General features: G+C 41.7%; 3 protein-coding genes and 1 long non-coding RNA gene across 20 annotated transcripts in view; 2 read left to right on the forward strand and 2 right to left on the reverse strand.

The window, feature by feature from the left end:
• Positions 1-66: 66 nt before the first annotated feature.
• Positions 67-3,224, forward strand: MRPS14 (mitochondrial ribosomal protein S14). The gene is made up of 3 exons (XM_075760495.1): positions 67-180; positions 520-678; positions 2,730-3,224. The coding sequence occupies exons 1-3, from the start codon at positions 136-138 to the stop codon at positions 2,910-2,912; spliced, it is 387 nt and encodes a 128-aa protein (XP_075616610.1). The 5' UTR covers positions 67-135; the 3' UTR covers positions 2,913-3,224.
• On the reverse strand, positions 3,119-10,283 carry CACYBP (calcyclin binding protein). Its single transcript, XM_075760493.1, has 6 exons — positions 10,123-10,283; positions 9,393-9,585; positions 8,627-8,723; positions 7,916-8,015; positions 6,520-6,614; positions 3,119-4,693 (listed from the first exon to the last, which is right to left on the reverse strand). Exons 1-6 carry the CDS (start codon positions 10,141-10,143, stop codon positions 4,534-4,536), a joined length of 666 nt encoding a protein of 221 aa, XP_075616608.1. The 5' UTR covers positions 10,144-10,283; the 3' UTR covers positions 3,119-4,533.
• Positions 10,269-24,210, forward strand: LOC142602811 (uncharacterized). Its single transcript, XR_012836640.1, has 4 exons — positions 10,269-10,309; positions 13,936-14,021; positions 16,084-16,170; positions 22,949-24,210. It is a non-coding gene; the product is annotated as an uncharacterized LOC142602811 (long non-coding RNA).
• RABGAP1L (RAB GTPase activating protein 1 like) overlaps positions 17,319-24,866 on the reverse strand; it is a 246,713-nt gene continuing 239,165 nt past the window's right edge. For 14 of the 17 annotated variants that reach the window (XM_075760477.1, XM_075760475.1, XM_075760479.1 and 11 more), the window contains 6 exons: positions 24,205-24,315; positions 21,666-21,770; positions 20,695-20,778; positions 20,116-20,187; positions 19,326-19,523; positions 17,319-18,964 (listed from right to left, as the gene is read on the reverse strand). In XM_075760477.1, coding sequence (XP_075616592.1) covers positions 18,809-18,964; positions 19,326-19,523; positions 20,116-20,187; positions 20,695-20,778; positions 21,666-21,770; positions 24,205-24,315 — 726 coding nt within the window. In that variant the 3' untranslated portion in view covers positions 17,319-18,808. The remainder of the gene's footprint in view (positions 18,965-19,325; positions 19,524-20,115; positions 20,188-20,694; positions 20,779-21,665; positions 21,771-24,204; positions 24,316-24,866) is intronic. The other 3 variants (XM_075760482.1, XM_075760488.1, XM_075760490.1) reach the window with 1 other exon arrangement.

The raw sequence follows: 24,866 nt of genomic DNA on the forward strand, positions 1-24,866 counted from the left end.
TTTCCCGTCACTGGAAGTAGAGTTTCCCTGTGAAATGACGGAGGACATGCGCGGGACGTTCCGAAAGCCGCCACAGCCGCGCCCGCTCAGCCGGCCCGGGCGCATGCGCAGTTCCCGCAGCTGCGCACCGAGAAAATGGCGGCCTCCGCGCTGGGCTGGGTGCTGCGGACCGCTCGGCAGGTCAGCCCGGCTCTCTCCCTCCCCGTTCCCCTTCAGGGCCGGGGAGCGGGCAGGGTCCGGCGGGGGAAGCTACGGGGTTTGTCAGGTCGCTAGGGGAGGCGGCGGCCGGCCCAAGCCTCCCTTGAGCCGCGGGAGGATGGATGTAACCGCGGGTTCCGTGCTGGGTTCTGTGAACTGAACTGGCTCACAGGCCGCGTTTCTTGGGCAGGAGCTGCGCGGCAAGGAAGTAATTTGTAAAAAATCTTTCAAAGGCACGTTTATGGGGAATAGTTCATAGTTGAATTGGGCAAACTGTGCATGCAACAGGTGGGAATTATAAACTTAATTGTTTTTAATTAGGTTCTCCCCTTATCCTGCACAAGGCAAGTGCGGAGCTACTATGTGGACTGGAGGATGCTGCGGGATGTCAAGAGAAGGAAACTGGCGTACGAGTACGCAGATGAGAGGCTGCGGATCAACGCCATCCGGAAGAACAGCATCCTTCCCAAGGAGCTACAGGTACGGGGCAGCCACCCCGGGTCACACCTGCTTGCCTTTCCCTAACTCCCAGTTCAGAATCACGTCATATTGCATAGTTACTGCTAGCACCCAGGCATCTTCAGGGCCTTGGCTTTTTGGGGGTGTTTACTACAACAGTGTTTCTCCTCACAAGAGGTTGGTGGTTTGGGTTTGTTGTTTTGGTTTTTTTTAAACCAGTGCTTCTCATGTAAGTAGCACCTGTAACACTACATACAATGAAATCTCTTTTTATTTTCTCACAGCTGTCAATAACATACATTCGGAAAGCTATTTTCCTTATAGTCTTACAATACAGCATATGATATGGTTACTTTTATAGTTTCCTAAATAACCTTTAGATTTTTTTTGCTCTTACATTTATTTAAAAACCTGGAAGCCTGGTCCTGCCAAAAGCACCCATTTGTTCAATTAGAAATTTGTTCAATTTTACTCCTTGCCTGAGCTACAAACATGTAAAAGCTGCATCAGATCTGAATGTTAGATCTGTTCCTAAAAAATGCATATATTCATTGCCCTGCTCTCAGCCTTCGTTACTAAGCATTAAAAACATTTGCAAATATCAGAAATGTTCCTGTACATATTTAATCTGGCCATGCCTAGTTCTAGTGAGATCCTTTCATGTTTAAAATCTTGGGAGAGAAAGTATATGAATCTGTTTTTCTATATTGACTTTACCATTCTCTTGACAAGTCTAGTCTGTGTCAGATGTCCTTACAGGGAAAAAAAAAATTGCAGCTGGCTTTGCTTTTGGTATTCCTCAGCTGCTTTTATCACCTTTTGAAGTCACTAAGTCATAGCAGCAGTTAGAATGAAGAAAAAGACTCCAGGAGAGTAACTTTTTCCTCCCCTACAAAATGTTATTTGGGCTCCAAATTAAAAGTCTTAAAAAGTTACGAGTTTTCTCTGAAAGCATAGGGTTGTTTCTGAATAAAATCCTAGGAATTAAATAGCTCCAAAAATATAGGTGGAGCTGTATGCATGGATAGATGTATGACTGGACAAAACCAGTAACTGCAGCATGTTTTGAAGACAAGAAGTCCTACTGACCTTGCTGTTACTGAAGCTGAAGGTCACGTTGCTGCTGCCTTGATGCCATCTTCCTTTGAAGGTGAACGTTCCTTTAGAAGATAGCCTTACACTATTGCTTTTCAGTACTCCTGCAACATAACGGGATTTTGTAGTCCAGCTTCAGACCTTCCTTTGACCTCCAACTGTGACTTCCTAACATGACTGAACACAGGATTCTTTGAGCCCTTCTGTCCTTCAGAAAATAGCAAGGAATGCTGCAGGTAGGGACGCTTACCTAGCCTCAAGCGACTTCCTTTAGGCTGTTTCCTTGCTGAGCTCACTTGTTCTTCTGACACTTCAATTGGTGCTACCTGGTGCTTTCTGAAAACTGTTGAGCTGTCTTGTTGTATGTAGAAAGACCTTTCTTAAGCATTCTCATTAGAGGAGAGACACCTTGACTTGTCCTCCTCTGGCTGTAACTCCTTCCCATATATACTCTGAGATCCCTTCTACTGACATCAAAGCATGTTGCCTGGCAAGGCAGTTAATAAGGAACATATATTTAAGCTCAGCTCATCTTAAAGGACTGACCCACCCTACAAGAGGGAGAAGGCTAAGTGGATTTTGACCAACTATAATTACTGGCTTGAGGTTGTTCAGTCTGTAATAAGGTTGAATTTTGGGTCTCTTAAGGACTAACCCATCCTACAACATGGACACAGACAAGCAGATTTTGACCAACTATAATTACTGGCATGAGGTTGTTCAGTCTGGTCTAATAAGATTAACTTTGGGGTCTCCAAGTGGATCACTTTACGTTCACTGTTAGGATGCCGAGAACGAAAGGGTCAAGCAAGGAAGACAAGCACAAGTTCCCTGTCAAATAGCAAATCATACTCATGAGGTGGTAGAGAAGCTTGTGGTGGTACCTACTCTACAGCTGGATTTTGATGTCTGGCAATAAGCCCCCTGAAAATCCTGGGGAACACAGATGAACTCTATGCTGTGGTCTTCTGTTTTAGGAAGTGGCTGATAAAGAGATTGCAGACTTGCCCCGGGATAGCTGCCCTGTGAGGATCCGAAATAGGTGCATCCTGACATCCCGCCCTCGGGGGGTGAAGCGGCGTTGGAGGCTCAGCAGAATCGTTTTCCGCCATTTTGCTGACCATGCTCAGATGTCCGGGATACAGAGAGCTATGTGGTAGATCACTGCATGGATATATGTTCAGGCAGAAAACACAGAACAGGCTCAGCTTGTGTGTTTGAGTAATTAAAGCGAGACAGTCCTGACTAAGAGTGCAACATCAATATCGAACTAATAAGGGAAGGATGAGAAACCATGTGATTCATTAAACTCTTACTAGATTATGATTGGTATCAGCTGACAAGAAGCAGCATAATTGTGCTAAGCTGGTCTCTAGGAGAGGCAGTTTTATTTTGAGGAAAAAAAATAAATCACTGCCCGGTTGCTGCAGAACTAAGATGAAGTTTGTCAGAAATAAAGACATACAGCACAAGGCTCGTTTAAGCAGGTTTTTTTGCCACCACACGATAAGTTCGCCATGGTAATTTGGTTAAAAGCATAAATGAAATTGTACAACAGGGCAAAGTAGTATTCTGCCATGAACAAGGACGAGCACAAACTGAAAATAAAATGCGGCCTCAAGTTTAGATACTCTTGCTATGCAAACTTAATATATGTATATTAACAAGCAGACAAAGTGGATAAAGGACCTACTAGAAACTACAATGTACTAGTATTTATCTCCTGCTTGTAGTGCAGTGATTGGTTTAACACTTTAGGAGTAGGAGAGACATGAGAAGGAAGCAGGAAGGAAGTGTGCCAATAGCAACAAGCCTGCTGCCAAGCTCCTGTTTGCCCAGCACTCTTCTTCAAAGCAGGGCAATGACAGGGAAATGGCTACTCTGCCCCCCTCCCTAGCAGGGGGGGCTGAGAGGCTGCAATAAACACACAGTAAAATTCCACTGCCACCAGCTGGAAGACACATGCAGCAAACTGACAGCAACCCATCACCCTCAGCTGAGGCAAAGTTTGGAATATTGGCTATCTCAATATATTTCTTACCATTACCTTAAAACCCGTGAAAGTTGCTAGGAGAAAGCAGAGCTTGTCTCTGTCTTCCTCATACACTGCTAGAGCGAGGGCGAACTCACTGCCCAGCATCAGCAGCTCACTGCCCTCCTGCAACTGATGCCACCTCAAAGACACCTCGAGGTCACAGTCAGCATAGGTGCTAAAGAGCTGGTTTCATTTTGAAAATTAAACTGGTTAAACAGCCAGCAATTCATTTCTGAGAGTAATCATTAAATTTGTATACCTCAAGATTAACACCATGTTGTTGCTGCTCAGCTATCAAGTGCCTGAAGTAGTGGTTCTACCTTCTTCAGCATTTCTCCCTTTGTGACATGCTTTACAACTCAACATACTTTCCCACATTTGATAAAAAAACCCACACCACATGTAGTGAGCATGACATTAGCCCCAGCTGTCACTTCCAACAGAGAGCCTGTGACCCATCCTAGTTTAGGATTCCTTTTCTTTTATGTATTCTCAGTTTCACAACACTCTTCACTCATCTGAGATGCTTTTTCAAGGAGGGGTGAGGATATACCTACACTCTTCAGGAAATGCTGAACCACTTGACTGAAGGAAATGCTTTATAAGCTATTTTATTTAAATATTTTCTCCAACCTGAAATGGAAAATGACTGTCTTTGCTTGGAAGAAGGTTGTGTAAACAATGATCTTTGCAGCACAGCATGTCTCACATGGAAGATCAGTATTAAGGCGGCCCTTAGAGTACTTTCAAATATCCATTGGTATGTCCCCTTTGGATTGCTTTTCTCTGCTTTCAACCCAGGCCTTGTTGATGGTGCGCTTCATTTCATCATCCCCTTCTGCATACATCTTTTTTAAAAGGTTCATAAGCCCTTCACTAGGATCTGAGGTGTCGTAGGCAGCCTTCCTGCAAGACAGATACATATGAGAAGATCAGGTTTAATTCTGTGCAAAAAAATAAATGCTAATATTTGTTTGAAACATCCTGGTAACAGTGAGGATTTTGCTTTGGCAAAGTCTTTAGACCCTGGCGGTCTCAGTCAGCTTCTAATTAGGGAGACTCCCAGACAGTACCCTCAAAGTAAGTGCAAGTTGAGTAGCATACCTAGAGCTGTCCCACTAAGGATGATGGGAAGCATTTTGCAGTAAACATGACCTGGGAAGCACCACCTAAAACTAATTTTAGGAAGTAGGAGTGGAATATAACAGACACAGTGCCAATATCTGCCAGTGCTATGACATGACTAAAAATAGAAAAAACAACCATACTGTGCTCTTTGAAGTGTACACATTCACAACTCAAAAGGATTTTCCACTTCCGCTATTTCAGATTATCTCCAGAGGTTAATTGACTCATTTTTAACATCTTGCATTTCAAAGCAATTTTTCTCAATTTAAGAAGCCAGCTGACAAACTGCCACCCACACAATAAGCTCCTGGGTATGACGTGCCCCATATCACCAAACTGTACCATAATGCTCTCTCTGGCAAAACTGCTTCTCCCTATCCTGTTCTCTAAAACCCTCTAGGTGCAGCTGCAGGCTGTCTGAAAAACATGCAGATCAAAATAAGTCAGCAGAGGGAGCAAGTTCCCCAAGCACAGGGCTAACCACTGCTATCACAGACCTTGGCACTGGGAAGCTGGGAGGTTTCTGAAGCCAGTCCTTTGCCGTACTGTAAATCCTCAACATTTTGAATAAGGCGACAATACTTATTGTGACAGGCTGGGCAGAGTGCAGGACTTCTCTGCGCAAGGTACAGGTTTAACAAAATGACCCTGTTTCTCCAGCAACCTGTATTAGTAGTCAAGTCACCTTCTCTTAATCCCCAGTGGTGTCATTTGAGAGGGAAAGGCAGTTTTGCACTAAATTCTTCCGCTTAGTTAGGACTAATCAGTTTTAGCAAATCATCCTATAAACATACACAAAATGAGTAGTTGTTGGCAGGCATAACTTTCTCAAAAGTGAGCATTTCCATGCTGCAAGGTGGGTATATACATTCTCTTCTGGTAAAGATGTGTGTGTATTGTAAAATAATAGAAAATTATTCTATGAAATACTATATTTTTATATATATATAAAAAAATGTCTCTTGTCCCCAGGTGTTTCCTGCTGTAATTTACCACCCTCATATATCCAGTGCATGAGCTGCTTGTAGGATTGCTCCCAAGCACCTGAAGTGACACAAATTAGCTGAGACTTTGTATAATGATCTCGGTAGGCAAAGACCTGTTTTGCCAAAAGGACGCTGGGATTTTTGGGCAAGCACTTCACACACAGACGACAAAATAATAATTGGTTTGACCAGCACAGCTGCAGGGAATAGATATGTATTTCTATATAATATACACTCAACCTAGAGCAGTTTTTGCAATGAATGCAGCTGTCAAAACATAAATGAATCTTTAATTGGTTGATTACCTTTAGCACTCTCACTGCAGCTCTTATCTATCATATTTCCTATGATGCAGCCTTCATCATTAGCAATAAGCCAGTAGAAGAGTGGCAAACAGCCGCTCAAAGTGCATCTCCTCCACTGCCAGTCCTACTAGTGCCAAAAAAAAAAATTCCAAGTCTAATGATTTTTAAACACCTTAAAGGTTCATCTCCCAGAACAGGGATTCTCACCATGTGACTGCACAGTCAGTACCGTACAGATCTGCTCTCCTGGCAGTCCTAAAGTCATTTGGAGAACAAAAAATGGAAAAGGAGCAGAGGGTTGAAGGGCACTTACTCCTTCTCTTTGCTTTCTTTTTCCACTTGAGTGAGACATTCCCATTTTTCCTCCCGCTTCTTCCTACACATCACAAGGACCATGTCTGTCTTTATCTGTATGGAGAACAGCAAGGCATGAATTTAGAATACTTCATAAAGGGATGCTAGTCATAACCACAATGAATAAAATTAACTTATTACATAAACCTTTTTCTATACTCACAAATTCTTGAAACATTTATCTCTGCTATTGATTATGTAGCATATAGGAATTATAGTATGTACTCAACTTCAGGGTACAAACTATTAACCTCATTGTGGACAATTTAAATGGTGTGATGAACATAATTCTAGTACAATACTATAGTACCAATACAGAAGAACACACAGTACTGCAGAAACACCATTCAGGGATTCTCAGGATGCTAAAAGTACCCAGGACTGTCAGGCAAAGGGTGGCTATATTTACAAAACTTCTCCAAGAATACCAAGTTCAGGTAGAAGCTCTCCCAATTTATTTCTCCAAGGATAAGAAACTATTTTAGGGCATTGCTTAATCTTGCAATATGTTTGCAAGTTACAAGTAAAGCCTGTTTAATTGCAACCCTGACCTAAATTTTGCAAAGAACTCCTGCATGCCACAGCAGCCAAGAGTCTGCTGGAGCTTTAGCTTAGCAAGTACGTGACCACTGCTCGCTTTTATGCCATGTTAAAAATCACCAGAGCATCACCCTCATTTATTTCAGTTGTTTTAATTTTACACTGTCCTAGTTTTAGGGCGATTTCAAATTGCACCATCTTTTCTTTGCCTCTGATGTCACTACGTGCAGTGCACAACTGCACAGAAGGTGCACAAGGTATCTGAGACACCCCTAAGTGCAGAAAGGTGCTATGAGTAGCAGAGTATGCACACTATTACCAGTTGCAGCCAGCAGCAGTGAAGTGTTACTAGTGTTCCAATTCTGGAGCAACACACCCTTACGAAGACAGAGCAGGTTTCAGAAATTTTGCTTTGGGTATTATACTGATTTTAGCTTGCCAATATTTCTGTCTGCTGACAATTCTCCTAGACCTTAAAACTGCCAAGAATTTCTCAGAGGTATTTAAAAGCACAAGGATGCAAATGGATGTTTAGTGGCATTTTCTGCTTAATTATTTCTGAAATCCTGTTGGAGAGCTATTAAAAGAGCGTACAATAGTCAGATGTGATCTTTTGAAATAGAAGCCCATAGATTCCAGAGAATAAGTCCCCAATTATGACAACTACAGATCAATGAGGATCACATTCACAATGAAGAGACTTTACACACAGAAGGGAGGGAATGAAGGTGAGCACTGAGTCTCTTGAACTAGAGTCAGGCAATGAGCACGGTACTTTGCGAGGGACCTAAAAATCTCTGATGAGGCGCACTGACCTTTTTGGAGCTGCCTTCCACAGAGATGGGTTTCAGGAGGTTGTTGAAGGTCATGGTGTAGTTCTTCCCATTCAGATTCTTCACCAGCAGATCAAACGACCTGGAATCAGAAAGCAGAGGTAGGAAGGGCACAAATATCCCAATCACTGTAAGACTATTGTGTCTTGCCACCAAAAAACATGTCTGAAAGCCCTTTAGCAGGCGTATTTCTTGGGCGAGCATGTCAGCAGGCTTGAATTACTTTTGTTCCAGGGCTATTAAATCTTCAGTTGGATTTAATACTGAGGATTTAAAAGGACTTACCCAGACTTCACATCACAACAAATCAAGACCTTTTAGAGGTCTTTCTACCTCACTGATCTCCTACAACCTTGGAAGGCAGATTTACTTAATGTACGCTTCAGTTCTATCACCATCAAGAAACCAGGGCTAACACTACATATCCTGTCAAGCATAATGAGGTGCAACAAGCATTTGCAAAACGAAAATACCCCGATAGCCTCTAAGGAGAGCTATACTTAAGGGCATGTGCTAAGTGCTACTAAAAGCTAACACTGCTCAAGTTTAAAAAAAGAAAAAAGGGGGGGGGGGGGGGGGGAGGTGGGGAAGGGCTGATCCAAAACAGAACTCAACACAACACATTCCTGCATTTCAAATCGTGTTCTTCACCCATGCTCTCCCCTGTGGCGGAGTGCAACAAGATGAACTCACCTCTCTGTGAAATTCACCTGCACATTCTCAGCTGGAAGTTTCTGGACTCCATTTAAAGAGATGTAAATCTTAATAAACTTATCTGACTGATCCCAACCTGCAAGTGAAAAAGAAAAAAGTTCTAGCTTTCCTCCATAAGCTTCATGCATTTCATTCCAACTCCCCCCACAAAGTCCCCTCGCAATGACTAGGATCCCTGCTTTATTGAAACAATCTTCAGAGGGATAAGGGAAAGACATGAATTGTCCAAGAATAATTTGAGAGCAAAAGAATGTTTTCACATGTTGCCCTGTTCCATAATTCCTGTACATTCTGAGAAAAGCCACATATCGCCTCAAGTAAAAGAAGAACAACTCCGTGCACGGGGACTCAGAGGTAGCTGTCTGCTTTTGCTGCAGTTTCCTTGACCCACTTTCCCCCCCCACTCTTGAGCAATTCCCTCTCACCTACATGGCAAGCAGAGAAGCCAAAGCTCAGTCTTTCATTCCTGCTAAGCCCTGGGCAATGGAAAAGTACTAGCTGGTACAGCAGGGATCGTTAAAGCGTCCCACCAGTGCTATCACACAAACAGAACTAATACACACTGTGGCTGGGACGGCACAGTAAGCATGCAGTAGTTTTCAAAGCGGGGTCTCCAGTGTGAAATAAGTATTTAAGAAGGCTTCTCTAGAACACAAAATGGCAACTACAACTCACACCAATGCCACCCTGCCTTCTTTTCAGAGATGCCTGAGCTCTAGTTAAGCGTTCAGAAAAATAATCCTACCATAATTGTTTATTTTCACGGTGTACCCTCCCAGTGACGACTTTTCTTCCTCTGCTGCATCTTTTGGCTTCGGTGGAGGCTGGTTCTTGATTTCTAGCTCTAGCTTGTGTTTCTCTGCCATCAGGACATCACGGAGTCGCTTCCTTGTAGCTTTCGTAAGCAACTCTTTAACCTCTTCCAAATCTTTCTGTAACTGGTTCAAAAATAAAAGATCACACGTCTATATTAGATACAGGTCTTTTTACTGGAGGCTTGCAGCTGAGCTCTGTCAGTTGTGGCACTTACAAATTCCCCAGATGTAGCAGTTTCAGGTTTATCAAGTCAGTACCTTCCTTTCTCTCCACAGACCGTTAGGCATGAAGCCATCCGTTCCTCACTCCCTGGCCACTAACACTTTCACTTCTCCACCCGCATTACTTCTACGTTTAAGCTTTTATCAATTAAAAAACCCAACAGACACCGATAAAAGCCCAACACATGGAGCGGCTCCCCAGTCGCTTCTGCATTATGCCCGAAGCGCACGACACCGTCTCACGGAGAGACCCCTCAGGCTGGAGGCTCCCCGCCGCCCTCCGAGCACGCAAACTGCCCGGCCCCACGCCTCCCAACCGCGGCCTGGCCACCGTCCCTCGCACCGCACGGGCCCGCTCTGGGCCCCCCTCTCCCCCGGCCCGGGGTCCGCCGCCGGTTCCAGTCAGAGCTGCCGGGGGACGGGGCGGAGCCGACTCACCTCCTCGCGCGCTGCGGCCATGTCGCGTGCGGCACCCCCCCGGCGGCGGCAGCGGCGGCGGCTCCCGCGGCCCCTCTGGAACCTTCCGGCCTCCCGCCACGCCCACGCACCGCGGGAGCGCGCACGCCGCGGAAGTGACGCGAGGCCGCCACCAGGCGCGCGCCGCGAGCCTCGCCCATTCCGTTAGGTGAGCGGAACGGCTCGTCGGACCCGCCCTGTCGCCCGCCGGCGTTGCCATAGTGACACGCAGCCAGCAGCCGCCTTGCCAGGCCGAGGGGCGGGGCCTTGAGGGGAGGGGCAGGGCGCGCGGCGCGGCGGCCGTTAGTGGGCCGTTACTGCCGCCCTGAGGCGCCTGAGGGGGCTGAGGCGGGCAGCCGGCCACTGACAGGCCGGGCCGGTCTCCTGTGCGACGGCAGCCGTTACTCTTTCAGAGGAGACTTGAAATGACCCTCCCGAGTACTGCAACCGCCGTTGAAGGTGCTCAGGGGAAAAAAATAAAAAAGAGCGAGGTGTTTCTCGCCACTGTTACTAAATCGGTGTGCTTAACAACAACAACAACAAATCCGTATCCCTGGCTCCCAGGCGGGCGTTAAAATTTCCCAGAGGATTAAAAAAAAAAAAAAAAAAAGCCGTGGCAATCTTTCTGTGAGCAGGTAAGTGGAAGAGTCAGCGTTTGCCCCCAGATGTCTTTTGTAAACAATGGAACCCAAGGCAGCATACAGCCCTTCAGTGTTTAAAAAGCAGCTTTCTGTCAAAGAGAATGCCAGTTATAACATTTATTAGCATTTATTCCAAACTGAGGAATGCCAGCTCATGCTGATTTATGGGCTTAGGTTTTTCTCTTCCTCTTCTAAAGTGAACGTACATTATTCTGTAAAGAGGAGGGGGTTTTGCAGAGGTATGAAGAGATGAATAGATCAGATGAAGGTAACCAGTTCACAGAAAACCTGAAGCCAAGGGTTTATGTTCAAGTCTGCATTCCACAAAGCAGTTTTAACAGATGCTGTACTGAAGTATTTATTATGTTTATTACAACCCTCTGGTCCAGTGCTTCAAGATCAGCAGCTGAGACAGAATGAGGAAAGATCTGCATAACTAACTCTGTGGTTATGTTTAATTTTCATAGGACTGAACTTCAGCCTGCCCATCTTCAGCAATAGCATTTGAAGCTGAAGATAGTCGATTTTATCTGGAAAATAGAATATGCTCAACTGGAATTTACTTCTGTGCCGCGGTTATGTAATTGGTTAAGGGCAGATGCTTATTCAGGAATTGTTTCCTTATGATCTTTCTGTTGAGCAGCCACTGAGACAAGAAGAAAAACTTTTTGTGGTTTGTTTTGTTTTGTTTTGTTTTTTTCCTTAGTTCCTAATCTTGGAGTTTCTCCACTCTCAGTTGTGGTCTTACATTAGGAAGTGCTCATAGTTTTAGAATTTAAATTGGGATTGTTTTATATTTTAATTTCTGGCTAGAGGAGAAAACACTTTCACTAATACATAAATGCATTTGTAAGTGAGCCTGTAATTTTTTTTTTCTTTATTTTTTTTTAAGACCAGTTTTATTTTGTTTCCTTAAATCAGGAGCATTTTGGTGCCCATGGCACTTCCACTTGAGTGGCAGCTTCCACATGCAAGAGTTGTCACTCTTGTAATGTAAAAAACAAGTTCCACACAGCTTTCCTTTGCATAAAGCTGCAGTAGCGTCTGGATAGAAAGAGAAGAGAGCCCAAGAAAGCCAAGTTTTCTTCTTCTGCACATCTTCACAAATAGTCAAGTGGCAGGCCTTCTCTCAGGGAAGAAGAATCTGTACAGTTCCTGCATCAGGAGGGGGAAAAAGGAGCTAGGTTAGGATTAGCAGGCGTACTGAAATTCAGTTGCAAGATCCTGGTCTAGTCTGGCAGACAACATACAGCGCAGCATTCTGTTTAGTGCTCATTGGCTCTCAAGATGGGGGGGAAAGGATCTGAGAGGGCTTTGAAAGGATGTGGCCTCTTTATCTAGCATGTAGTAGCCGTTCCTTCTGCTTCTGTCTGCAGGCATTGATAGCAGCTGATGACAAACTGGATAGTGGAGACAAATCAATACAAAATATTATGTCTGATAAATTAACTAGTTGGAAGTATTTAATCTTCAGTTTTTCTACCTCTGTGCCTTCATATCTTCCCCTGAAGTGCTGTGTGCTTTTCCAGTTATCTGGGAACAATGGCTGTTCATCTCAATTAATAAAACAGAAATCCCAGAGCAATTCTCGCATGGAATAATGGTTTTATAAAGCATTCAGACACTTTTGACTGCTATGCATGCTGCTCTGTCCTGTTCCTGCTCAGCCATGCTTTTCTGTTACCAAAGTCAGTTTTCTGTTTCTTGCTCTCTCCTCCTGCTCCCAATGTCTCTTCCTTCAGGCATGCTGCCTCATGGCTCACTTCCCTGTTTCTCTTGTGTACTCCAGGGAAGCATGAAGCCCTTAACAACAACTGTTGCTCCATCACTATATATATCATCAACCTTTAGGAAAAGGCTATTTACCAATATGTTCTCTGTGCTGGAAACCTCAGACTAGCATGTGGAGCAGAGGATCATGGTGACTCGTTAGCTCTCTAGCACCGTGCAGAACAGGTTACCCCTTGTGAATGAGTACATTACCCTAACAAATGTGTTGGAATTATGTATGTAGCAGGCGCATCTTTTGGACAGCTTGTCTGCTGAGTCACTGTGTCCTACTGCGATAGTGCTGCTTGAAAATAACCACCTGAAGTGAACTGTATCAGAAAACCTGACACAGCAGCTGTTTATTATTGCAAACAGATTTAAGCTGTTTCTTAAGTAAATGGCTTACGAAAATAAGCACCTTATTCCCATTTTATTTGCATTTCCATTTATTTTACAAGGCATCGTTCACACAATGATAACAAGGTACTGATCCAAACAATTCTGTAACAATTAAAAAAGTAAACATTTGTTGTGACCATGTACATTGAATTGCACTTTTAATAACAAGCATTACACTTATATTTCCATATTATACTTTATATAATACATGGATTTGTTACACAAGTACTGGCAGTACTCAATTGTTCTCAGTTAAAAGTCTGATATTGCTATCATGCTCTTTTTTCCTAACTCTTTAGGAAAACATATTTTGCGAACTTGGGACACACCCAGATAACAAATGCAACCCCAAACCTGGAAAACTTCATTGCAATGGAGTCAGAGCTTAGAAGCTGCTCTCTGTTTTCCATGTGCTGAAGTGAATCCACCTCGAACGGCAGACTCTGAGGGATCTGGATCATGCTTGATTAGACCCTTTTCTGCATTCATGTGCCATCTTTTCCCAGTTTAGAGAAGCCAGAGAATCGTCTTCCGTGGGAAAGCAACCATTCCCAAAGCTCGAGAGAGCTCCTGGCACAGCTTTTGAAGGTGATATCGGCAGCAGTGCAAGCCCAGGGATTACTGGAAGGAGGGAATTGGGATCTGGAGAAAAATCTGAGAACATCTACTCTTGTTTCCATTGGTAGTACCATCCATGTATTATATAAAATACAAAAATAAGAGAAACTGAAAGGAAATTAGTACAGCCCAGGATTCTGGTGGTATCAAATCACAAATGAAATTTATGATACCAAATCCTTTTGATGTATTTATCCCCTTGTAATTCAGTTTCCTATATATTATTCTATATATAAGATATAGTTTTCCAAAGATACATATATATTCCTTTACAGGTTAAATAAAAGCAAGTCCCACCGAATAAGAAAATAAGAGGAAGTAATGTCCTAATTCTCTACCCATATCTTTTTTTTTTTTTCTTTTTCAGGTAAAAATAGCATGAAATACATTCAGTAGCAAAGCAGTTGGAATCCAGGAGAAATGGAGAGCCCTGTATTCCTGGAGGATTAACCTGTACGTGTTAAGTCACGATCCTGAAATAAATTATGTAGACTTCTGACTTGGGAAAGATAGGATCTTGATCGATGCTGAGTAGTATTTATCCAGTTGCAAATTCTCTGAATTTCCCCAAATCCATGTATGGATTAGCCCAGTTTTAAAGGCTGCTGTGATGTATACCTAACCTAACTTGAAAGGTCCAAACTCAAGTCCTTCAGTGTCTCCCCTTCGTAGTATTACTTGGAAGGAAGTAACGGGACAGCTCCCAGTAGGATATTAGCATAATAGACAGAAAAATAATTTAGTTCAAGCCTTTGTATTTGCAAGAGCAACACGATGCTGGCACTGTGTATACTGACAGCCCTGGGTATACATGGCATTACATGTCTTGTGCAGCCAGCTGTTTGCACAACAGCCCATTCTGCAGGGTTCAGCTGTAAGGGAGCGTGCCTGTCAGCCAGAACAGCCCCTCTGTCTCGAGAGAAAAATCTCTGCCCTGATCTTCACATTCAGACAGTACCACACGCTAACATTTTCTTTCTAGCAGTTGGAAGGAAACCAGCATTGTCAGATAAGAAAGTTTCTGGTTTTGATACCAAAGGTATTTAGGCTTATTAGATTATGCAGAAGTATACCAGCTATCCCTGAGTCTAAAATCAAAATAAGAGGTAAAGTTCTCCCACACATAGTAGTAGTTTCATGGGTTTCACTGCAACTACTCAATAGAAGGAAGGGAACAGCCCTACCTTTATCCTGTGGAGAAAGTATGACTTAATGCAGCTTCCAAGTTTTGCTAATGCAGTGCCAGTAACTTCAGATTTTTATTTACTCCTAAATTGCCACATTCCGTCAGTAAGTGACATCATGACTCTAAAGTCAATGGGATACTTCATGCTTTGTCAAGGGGCTGAATTCCTGCTGTTCTTGACTTTCTATCTCCCCCTCCCCTTGTAAATAGCTGGTTTTATTTTGAGTTGTTTCTAACACATTGCACAGATGAAAGCCTCTATCTTACAAGAAATTTCTAGGGCCAACCAAGAGAAGTCCTTTAAAATGTCTTAACCTATGTAAGCAATGTAACTTAGCTGTAGCAAATTAGAGAGTAAACTAATTAACGGGCAGGACAAGGATACATCTGTCAGGTGGCAGTACTGATTGCATGCCTGACTACCTTTCCTGAGACTGGTTTTACTGAACATTAATGCATATGGACCTCAGGGTTTTGCAGTTTTTTTGATTCACACCACACACGATATTTTCTATTTTATTGTTTTTAATCCCCTCTGGGTACATTTAGAATTTGTTAAACTAAGTGAAATAAGTCCTATTACTTTAGAATATTAAGTTTGATTCACAGAAATAATACAAGACTAGTTCACAGATGTATGATGTAACTAAATCAGCCTTGCTTCATTTATCCTGTAAAGCGTTACAGTCAAAGTAAAACCAACTTCTTTTTAAAGTGAAAAAAAGTTTGATTATTTTTTTTCTCCTCATATTGGGCATCTCGGGAACAGATTAGAATCCAACAAGATAAAACAGTTGTACTAAAAATATTCTTTGGAGGTTTGTCCCTAATCAAAGTAAAGGCTTTATTTCAGAACTGTGCATTCTCAATAAAATTAAAAAATAAGATTTAGTTCCACATACGTATTTATAAAATTCAGATTACTTAAGTTTGATGTGGACACATAGTTTAATACTGACTCAGGAAAAAAATATTCATCACTCCAGACTTAACGAGCTATGTTAGCTGTTCCAGTGCCACAGGAAAATAACAGTTTCAGTGAGACTTTGATGATGTTTCCTGCTGAAAAGCTAAACGAGCCAGCTATCCCCGACAGATCAGTCAGTCTGGGAGACGTGTGCACATAGCTCTGTCACACACTGCTGAAAGGGCTAATTAAAGCCCAGATTTGTTTTCTCACAGGAAGCTAAGTTTCCCAATAGCATGTATAGTCAGCAGGTAGACTTTTAGCTTGCCTGGTTTAATCCTGCAGTCTTGCTCCTTTCCTTGCTTCTGAATTACCTTGTTTCATCAAGATAATGCCATAGAGCTATTTTCTTATTCTTTCAGTAATTTTGAGAAGACACAGTTTCCACGTAAATATTACTCTTCCAAATGCCACTGCTACAAACGCTACCTTGGATCTACAGATGGAAGGTGAAAATTGTTTACTGCCTTTATGTCATTGCCAAGAGTGATAATGCAGCCGTTGCCCTCTGAATCTTTTTTTGCTGATGTAAACCAGCTTCCATCCTACAAGGTTTCAAAATCATCATGGCTAGCAGGTAGCAAACATGGTTTTGCCACAGAAACTCAACTTGCAAAGTCAAAGAGCTGCTACACTGAGAAAGATGACGTATCAAAGCTAGTTCCATGAAACGTGGCGAGCTTATTTAACAGTTCTTTTTTGATGAACTGGGGAAGTCCCACTCCCACTTGCACTCATTGGACCCTTTGAGATGATTTAAATCATTAACTTGGCAAAACACTAGTCAGGAAGGGGGGAAAATCCACCCAGGTTTTTTTTGGTTTTTTTTTTTGTTTGTTTGTTTGTTTTTTGTTTTTTTTAAATTGTCTCCAGTAAGTGCCATAACAAGGGCAGGGACACAACTGCACAACGTGAAGCTGGCAAGGTGAGATTTTTGAGCAGCACTGAGCTGTTACATTAACTCAACTGCTCAGGGAATCACAGTCTTAACCATTTTTTTATTATTATTACTGCATTTTTCCAATCAAGGTTTTAAATCTACTTCTATGATTTAAGATAAATGAAGTGAAAAATTCGGACATTTGTCAAACCATCAGTGTCACTCATCAGCACAGTGCTCTCAAATGTAACAATGTATTCTTAAATGTCAGTTCAAATGTATTATGCAGTTTATTTTAAGTGTGAAGCTGTACTGGTAAGTGAATGACTAATGCTAGGTTTAGCCAATGAAGAGAATGGAAACATTTAAGCAAATATTATTAGCAAGGAAGTGACCAGGGAAAAAGATCTTTGTTAATATTTGCAAAAGAAATTCCTTCTGCTTCCCCCCCTCCCTTTTTTTTGTCACTGTATTAGTATTTCCAGATAATCACTGTTCTTGCAGGTACATTTTAAAATACTAACATTTTTTAACTCCTTACTCTTAGAAGAGAGAATTTTGTTGCAGGATAGTTGTGTCAGGTTAGCGATTATATTTTGATCTCTACTTCAAACAGCTGACTGCCTTTCAGAATCATTCCTTTGGCACAGGCAGCATTAAATTTGTACTACCCTGTTTAAAATAATTCACGATTATGCTTGACAACAAAGCACAAGATGAGTATCATTAAATTTTATTGTACAAAACTGACAAGATATGGCATTCCTTAGAATTATAAAAAAAAAAAAAGAAAAAAAGATCAAAACAGAACTAATGTCCCTGGAACAATTTTGTAAATGGAACAATTAATACACAGCCTTTAGTCCAGCAATGATATTTACCTGCAAGACCATCTTTAGACATGACAGGTATAATTAAAAAAATATTCCATCAGTTCAAGCAATAGTTTAATTTTCCATGAAATAAGTATTTCTATAAACACTTTCTGTTCAGTCAAAACAAATGCTTTTCAATTTTCTTACCTTAAGAGATATAAAACAACCAGGCAGGTTTGGGAATCATCAGAGAAGTCTACCCCATGGGAAAGTCTAGGTTTTGTATTCCACTTGAAAATGGTTTCTTTTTTATAAAAATAAGTAATACCCACGTAGCATTTCCTAACCAAATACTTCTAGCAAACGGATCTTGCTTCTGTGATGTTTTATTCACCAGTGCAGCACAAGCCTTTTGGATTTTTTTATTTGATACCTCAATTTCTGTGTCAAATTCAGAATTTGGACATAGACCCAGGGAAAGGTTTTCATTAATTTTATTCATAAAACCTACCCTTTATTGCACAGGATTCACAGGTCAAAACTATGCAAGGTCTTCGCTCTGCTTCTCAGCAAAACCATCAAATAAATGTTGAACAGTTTTCCCTTTATCCCAGTGGAAGAAATTATTTCTTGACATTCTTAGTATAAACGTGAAATAAAAAAGGGAACTAGATAACTTTATGTTAAATTCCAGTTCAGCTGTAAATAGCCTTTAAACAACAGTGCTACAAAGAACTGCACTACTTGCATTTCTGAAGAAAAAAACAATCAAAACTACGAAATTATCAGGGAAGCTCATAAACAATTGTGCCAAGAGAGCACAAGACTATCTTTGCTATGGCCTAAGCTTTACAAAAAGTGCTTCTCTGCAGGACGCAGTCACTGCGATAAACTTCTGAGATGGTCCCAGGGCGTAAGTTATCCTAGACACCCGCGCACACACACTAGTACTTATTACACTGTGCTTTCTATGAAGAGATTATGCTTCAGTACTTTACATTTTCCATTCTCTCTTTTCCTCCAGAAGAAGAAAAAACCTTCTATGCAAGATAAAAATAATTTTGAGTAATTAGTCATGTATTAAAGACCTAGTTTTGAAGTATTTATTTAACATCTAGTCATATAAAATAAAGTGTAAAAGTATGAAGGTATCAGAACGTGGCTTTCAGCAAGGCAGTTTGGGAAGTAGGAATTCAACATAAACCGGGAATTATTTTTTTTCTCCCCCTTTGAAAAGGGTCACATCAGAATGAATGAAAAACACCGAAGAATTTCACTTCAAGCCTGCGCTCCTGCCTTTTGTCCTTTCCCCAAGAGGAGAGACCACTGGAAGAATCCTCCAGGGTTTCAGTTGTGGTGTTCTTTGTGCTCTGGTACCGGCTCTGGCTGGAACTATGTACTGCCCTCTTTGGGAGGCAGGGGTGGCTGAGGCTGCTGCGGTGGCTGTGTGCCTGTGGCCGTTTTGATAGAGTTCAGGGTTTTGCTAAACCAAGAGTTTTTGGCAGCTTGGATTTCATTCATAAGGGCTCCTCTCTGGTGCTCCAGCTCCTAAGAAAGCAGAATAGTCAGAACTGATCAAAACCCAATTAATTAACAAAAAAGCATCTTCAAACTTAGTCCCTGCAATCCAGCACTTTCCTTGCAACCTCCCAGGCACTGGGGAGAGATGACAGATTGAAATTGCGGAAACAGCCAAAGATATTTAAATATACAAATGAAAACCTTCCTTTCTTGTTGTTTTTTTTTCTTTTTTTTTTTAAGACAGAAAATCATTCTGGAAGTTCAGAGTTATGCAGCAGTACAGGTACATGCTCCCTTTTGGAACAATTTTTTGCATGATTCAGAATTATTTTGGACTGAGCGCAACAAGGTTAAGGAAACTGCCCTGCTGTACTTGGATTCCACATACCTGAATTTTGCACTTGGCTTCCACAAGCTGCAGTTTAGTCTGTGCAAGTTCCAGCTCCATCTCTCTCAGCTGCTTCTTCAGTGCATCCTTCTCATCATCTGTTTCTATGCCTTTATTCTCTGTGCTTACAGCAGGCAGCTTCAGTGCCCCTTCCTTACTGAAAATCTCACTGCAGTGTTTGCAGGCCATCACTTTACCCTGAAATACCCAGAAAGCTCATTTTTAATCTATGTTACAGGAGTTGCTCTGCTTCCTTGAAGAGTCATTTTTATGTTAGTCTGCCTTTTGGTCAGTAATCTCAAACTAGTACTGCAGTTTTCATATTTAACATGAAGAGAATTTGAGAAGTTAATGAACAATTTCCAGGGTATATTAACCAGTATAAAAATTGCTAAAATCTACTTGGCATCCTTTGTCTAAGCACAGAGACTTTGCTCCTAGACTAGAATTACTCGAGCCCTCTTGCTACCAAAGCTTTGTAATATTTTGCAGTATTTATGCCAGCAGAATTCAGGAAAGTAAATTACACTCTAGGGACTTTTTGTCCTCCATAAAAGCACTTGACCAAATTAATACAGATTTTGATATTTTAAAGATAGCTTTTAAAAGTAGCTTTTCCATATTTCCAGAAGCAAGGCAGTAGCCTGTGCAAACTGCAAGGGCCAATGCTGTCCTGACACACAACAGTAAGGTTCTCATGCTAGCTGGAGAAGTGAACTAGTTATTCATGGCTGAAGATGTAGCACACTTGTCCTGGCTTGCACAAAGTTTAGTTCAGCATCACTCTCACCTTCACAACTTCCAGTTCATCTTTACTGGCTGCTTGTTGTTTTTCCAGCCTGGTACTCAGCTGGGAACAGATCTGGAGCAGAGAAAGCAGTCTCTTAGCTAAAGTTTACTAAAATATAACTTGTGCTTTTTAACCCCGGTTTTTGTCAGAGCCAACATTTTTTAAATTCTGCCTCACTCAGGTACATGCATTCCCCCTTAACAAATCAACTGCTGCTGATAATGAGACTGAAAAAAAATGGCAGTATTCAATACAGAACCTGAACACGGAGACCAGAACATTTTATGGATTAATTGGTTTATAGTGTTTACACTGTGTTATGTCATGGAGCAAAGCAGCATTCACCCTACAGTACTAAAATTAGCTTAAAAGACAGGTTATTCCTGAGTTCTTAAATTAGGAGACTATTAGGAAAACCACAAAAAGATTTATGACGAATTACAGTGCTTGCTCTCTGAAAGCCTGAAATGTAATGTATCTTATTTAAAGGATAAGATCTGCAACTCTGAAAATTCAGCTCTCAGAGCAGGTTGAAAGACGTTGACAAATAAATGTGAGAAAGTGTCTCTGTAACAGTACCTGTTTATACTCTGCAATAATGGCTGTGGTTTTCTTAATCTCAGATTCTGCCTTCTCTAGTTGCTTCCTGAAGACTTCCTTCAGCTAGGAATTGAAGGAGAGAAGTTACACAGTACACTGAAAGAAATTATCAAAATGCATCCTCAGGCTGTTTTTTCAAAGTCTTGCTGTGTTTACAATAGTCCTACAGCTTTTGCTTATTAAATTCCAGTTCTTTAGACAAAAGTCTGATTTACTCAATATACAAAGACTTAGTATATTCAGTTATAACCAAAAAGTCTCTACTGTGATATAATGTATCCCTGCTTAGAGAATTCTCCTACGTGTTTCTCTCTTTCTCTGTGTTAAATGGTGGTGCAGCATGGTCCAGAGGACACAAACCAAGAGCATTACTATTCAGTGGATTTTACTGATTTTGGTTTTGTTTGTCTGCACACTGTCACACAGGCAGAGAGATTGTTTGGAGATGGAACAGGGAGAAGAATCTCTCAGCACTATCACTCTCATCTCCATCACAGGAGAAAAAACCATCTGTTTGGGTCTGTGACGCTGTGTTACAACGTCTGTTCTGCTGTTGGTTCTAACTTCAGACAGGAATGCTCACAGCTTTATTGCAGTGAACCAGCAGCTGAATCCAGAATGGCCTCTTCTAAGGCAACAATTCCTCCAACTCCTTGTTTAGATAATTAAGAGAGGTCTGATCATGTATCCTGTGTTGCAATTGCTCACCACCAGTGAAAATTATTATGACAATACTCGGAAGAGGATAAGGTATAGAAAACTGAACATTCAGAGCTCAGGAAAACACAAAAATATGTACTTTTAAAAAAACCCAATATACCCTGGCATTGTAAATTTTTAATTGTGACTGCATTTTGAAGACAAAATCCCTTCTCTGCAACTGCAATGCATTCATGCTTTTCTGCATACCTTTTTGCTTCCTAAATGGGAACAGTTGGAGAGTGCCTTACCTGAGCAGTTTCCTCTTCCTGCTTCCGCTTCTCTTCCTCAGTCTCCACTAGCTTCTGTTTGGTCAGGAGAAGTTCCTTGTTCAAAACATCTGCTTTGTCTTCAGCCTAGAATTAGAAATGCTGGCGTTAATCTGATGTTACCTGTGCCTATACAAAGGTATTGATATATACATCTCCCAAATATTACAGATTCAGGCTTTAGCATTGCTTTCTCCTGCCCTCTGATGGCTCACCTAATTATTTATTAAATTAAATTCCCTTTTCATGTAGCTATTTTGTAAGTTATTTCATTGTGCTTCAACAACGGTGCAAAAGGACCCTTTTGGCAAATATTACCCATGCCCAGAGGGCAAGTAAGCATAGATAGTATGTGTTAATACAAACCTAATACAAACGATCATGTGCAGAGGGCAGCATGATTTAGTTCCTGTGTAACTCTAGATAACTCATTCCATTTTTGTATCTGTAAGCAGGGAAACCAAATATTGTAGAAAATGTTAGGTGCCTGCACTGTACCTTACAAAGTGTCTGGGCGAAAACAAGTATAAAAGAGACCAAGAGGACCACGAGATAAAATGGTGTTTATCAGTGCAAATAAGTATTACCTGGAGAGACTTGATACTTTCTGTGTACTGGAGAATATGAATTTTCTCCTTTCTTTGATGGGATGAACTTACAGTAAAACATACTGGGAATGCTTTGTTTTTGTGAGAACTATCCTTACCAATCACCAGGGGAGAAACGTATTTCTCAGTTTATATTTCTGGATATATTCTGTTGACCTTCCCAACTGGGAGATACACACTGCATCACACCACTCCTTTTGTTCAGTAACTAGGGGCTAGGTCAGCAAGGGTTGTGGTCAAGTAATACTTAGTTTGCTGAAAATAAAAGTGTGAAAATGGTATTATGAATAACAAGTAACAGTACAGAACTTGTTTCTGAGTTGCAGTTTTGTTTTTCTACCGCTACCAGTGGTATTAGCTTATCTGTCTGCCACAGTGTTAATAATTATTAATGAGGGTGTTAGTGGCAATTGTGAGTAGCAGAAGCAGCTCCACCAGGGCCACAACTGAAGAGATGGAGGATTCCTGCATTGCTTAGCATGTATATGGCTATATGGGAGAAAGGAAAACAAGCAGGGAAAGAATGCAAAATCAGTAAGACTGACATCTTAGAACAAAAGAACTCAGGGATGACAAGGATATTTTTGATGAAAGACCTGTTTAAGATACACTTTGCAGGAACTACACATCTTTCCTCCTTTTATGTGTTCATTCCAGGTTCTCCAAGCAGCTGCAGTGGTGTACGGTATCACCTGTCCTTGCAGATGAGCGCAGTAGCACAAAGCTTTTCTTTCAGTGCCAGTGAACTGAGGTGGCGTGGGGGAAAACTTCATGGAGCCACTCTCATCTACACAAAGAGTGCTAAAATGCAGCAGAGCAAGGAACGGGACTAACAAAGGTACGTGCTTGGCAGCCTTGTCATGATACTTGAGAAAAAACAAGCATGGGCAGCAGCAGACATAAAGCTGCTTCATGCACAGCTATTCCTGGGGAAAACAGATCATTTCAACACATTGCTTTTGGCCTTCACACGAGATCACCCACTCCATCATGCAAAGTGCATCTCTGCCTGTGTTTGCTCACCGAGAAGGCTCAGATTTTTAGGATCACATGGATCCAAATCAGCAGAACCTATCCGTCAAGGGTCTGACTAAGCAGAAATACAAATTGCACAACTGTGGTCAACGATGTTTACAATTCTGAGGTTAGATAAAGAAAGCCAAATAACTATGGGAAATCAAATTGAAAGGCCCTTGCAGGAAAAGATTTTATGCTATAAAAGGCACTACGGCCCTCACTGAGGAAGGCACTAATCACGAGGTGTGGTGGAGTATGGCCCTCCTATTCAGTACCTTAATAATAGCCATTAAGGAATTTATCAATACTACATAAAACACTCCAGAAAGAGGAGGGTTGAATGTGTAGTTCTCTGGCAGTCTTCTCTGAGATAAAGGTCTCTGAATGCTGCTGCCCTCCACATTCCAGTGTTCACAGGAAACAAAAGCAGTTATCAACGGACACCCAGGAGTCCCTCCTAATTTTTGGTGCCATGCCACTTCATTATCTCTCAATTTTGATGGCTGTACTAAAACTGCTGTGAAAAACAGATCCACGTGAGGTGGCAGACATTCCGCAAGGCAACTTCCCTTGAAATCAGTCTTTTGAGGAGTATGCGATACCTTTTTCAAGTAAATGTTCATTCTTTGTTATCTGCCTAAAGGTTATGGCTTACATTTTCTGAAACAATCCACAACAGAGAAGGTGCAGTGAGGACACCACTGTGAATGCCTACAGTTGCATGCATGTGGAAATCCAGCTTTCTGACTGCAACTAGGAGCGAGGTTGTCAGGAAAATAAAGGCACAAATAATTGTACTTGTAATGTTGTGTTCATGCTTTCACCTTAGCACAAAGCAGGGCTGCTAAGCTAGGTGTTGCCAAGCCTGAGCTGGGCCCCATCTCTGTTAGCATTACCTGGTCCAGGTCGTTCCGTAAGGCAATTTTGCTTGTTACAAGCTCATGGGCAAGGTCATCGTTCTCCTGCTCCAGCCGCATGCTTGCTTCTTGGAGCCTGCGGTTCTCCCTCTGTGGAAAGAAAGGAAAAAACAGAAAAGGAAATGAATCCTTATCAATATTAAAGAGCAATAAACGATTATATTGTGTGTGTAAAACACTGAGAAGGCAAGAGTGCACATTAAGACAGGACTGCTGCTCTGGGAAACAACAGTGAATTAAGCCAGCAGTGCAAATGCAGCGATTCCACTTACATCCCAATGGTTATGTTTGTGTCGCATCAGTGACACACTGATTGTAGGGTTTCTCTGTCAAAAGTAAACACAGTCCTCTCTACAAAAGCACTTAGTTTCTGCTTGCTCATTATCAAAATAAATTAGGCAGATAAAATCCCACCCAACAGCAGTGAACAGGGATCAATGAAGAGATATTCATAACAATGTTTCCAATTGAAAGCAGAAAGCTGTCCTGCTCCGTTTTACAAAATTTCATCTGCAGGAATACATAAAAATTGTCCATTTTGTAGATGACTTCCGACCTTCTACAGAACCAGTAAAGAACAGCATTTAGCAGGGAACTCCCTACAGCTCGTATAATCTGTATCGCCATTTGTGTACTTTCTC

The sequence above is a fragment of the Balearica regulorum genome, chromosome 8, assembly GCF_011004875.1.
Source record: "Balearica regulorum gibbericeps isolate bBalReg1 chromosome 8, bBalReg1.pri, whole genome shotgun sequence".
In the NCBI taxonomy this organism is placed as follows: Eukaryota; Metazoa; Chordata; class Aves; order Gruiformes; family Gruidae; genus Balearica; species Balearica regulorum.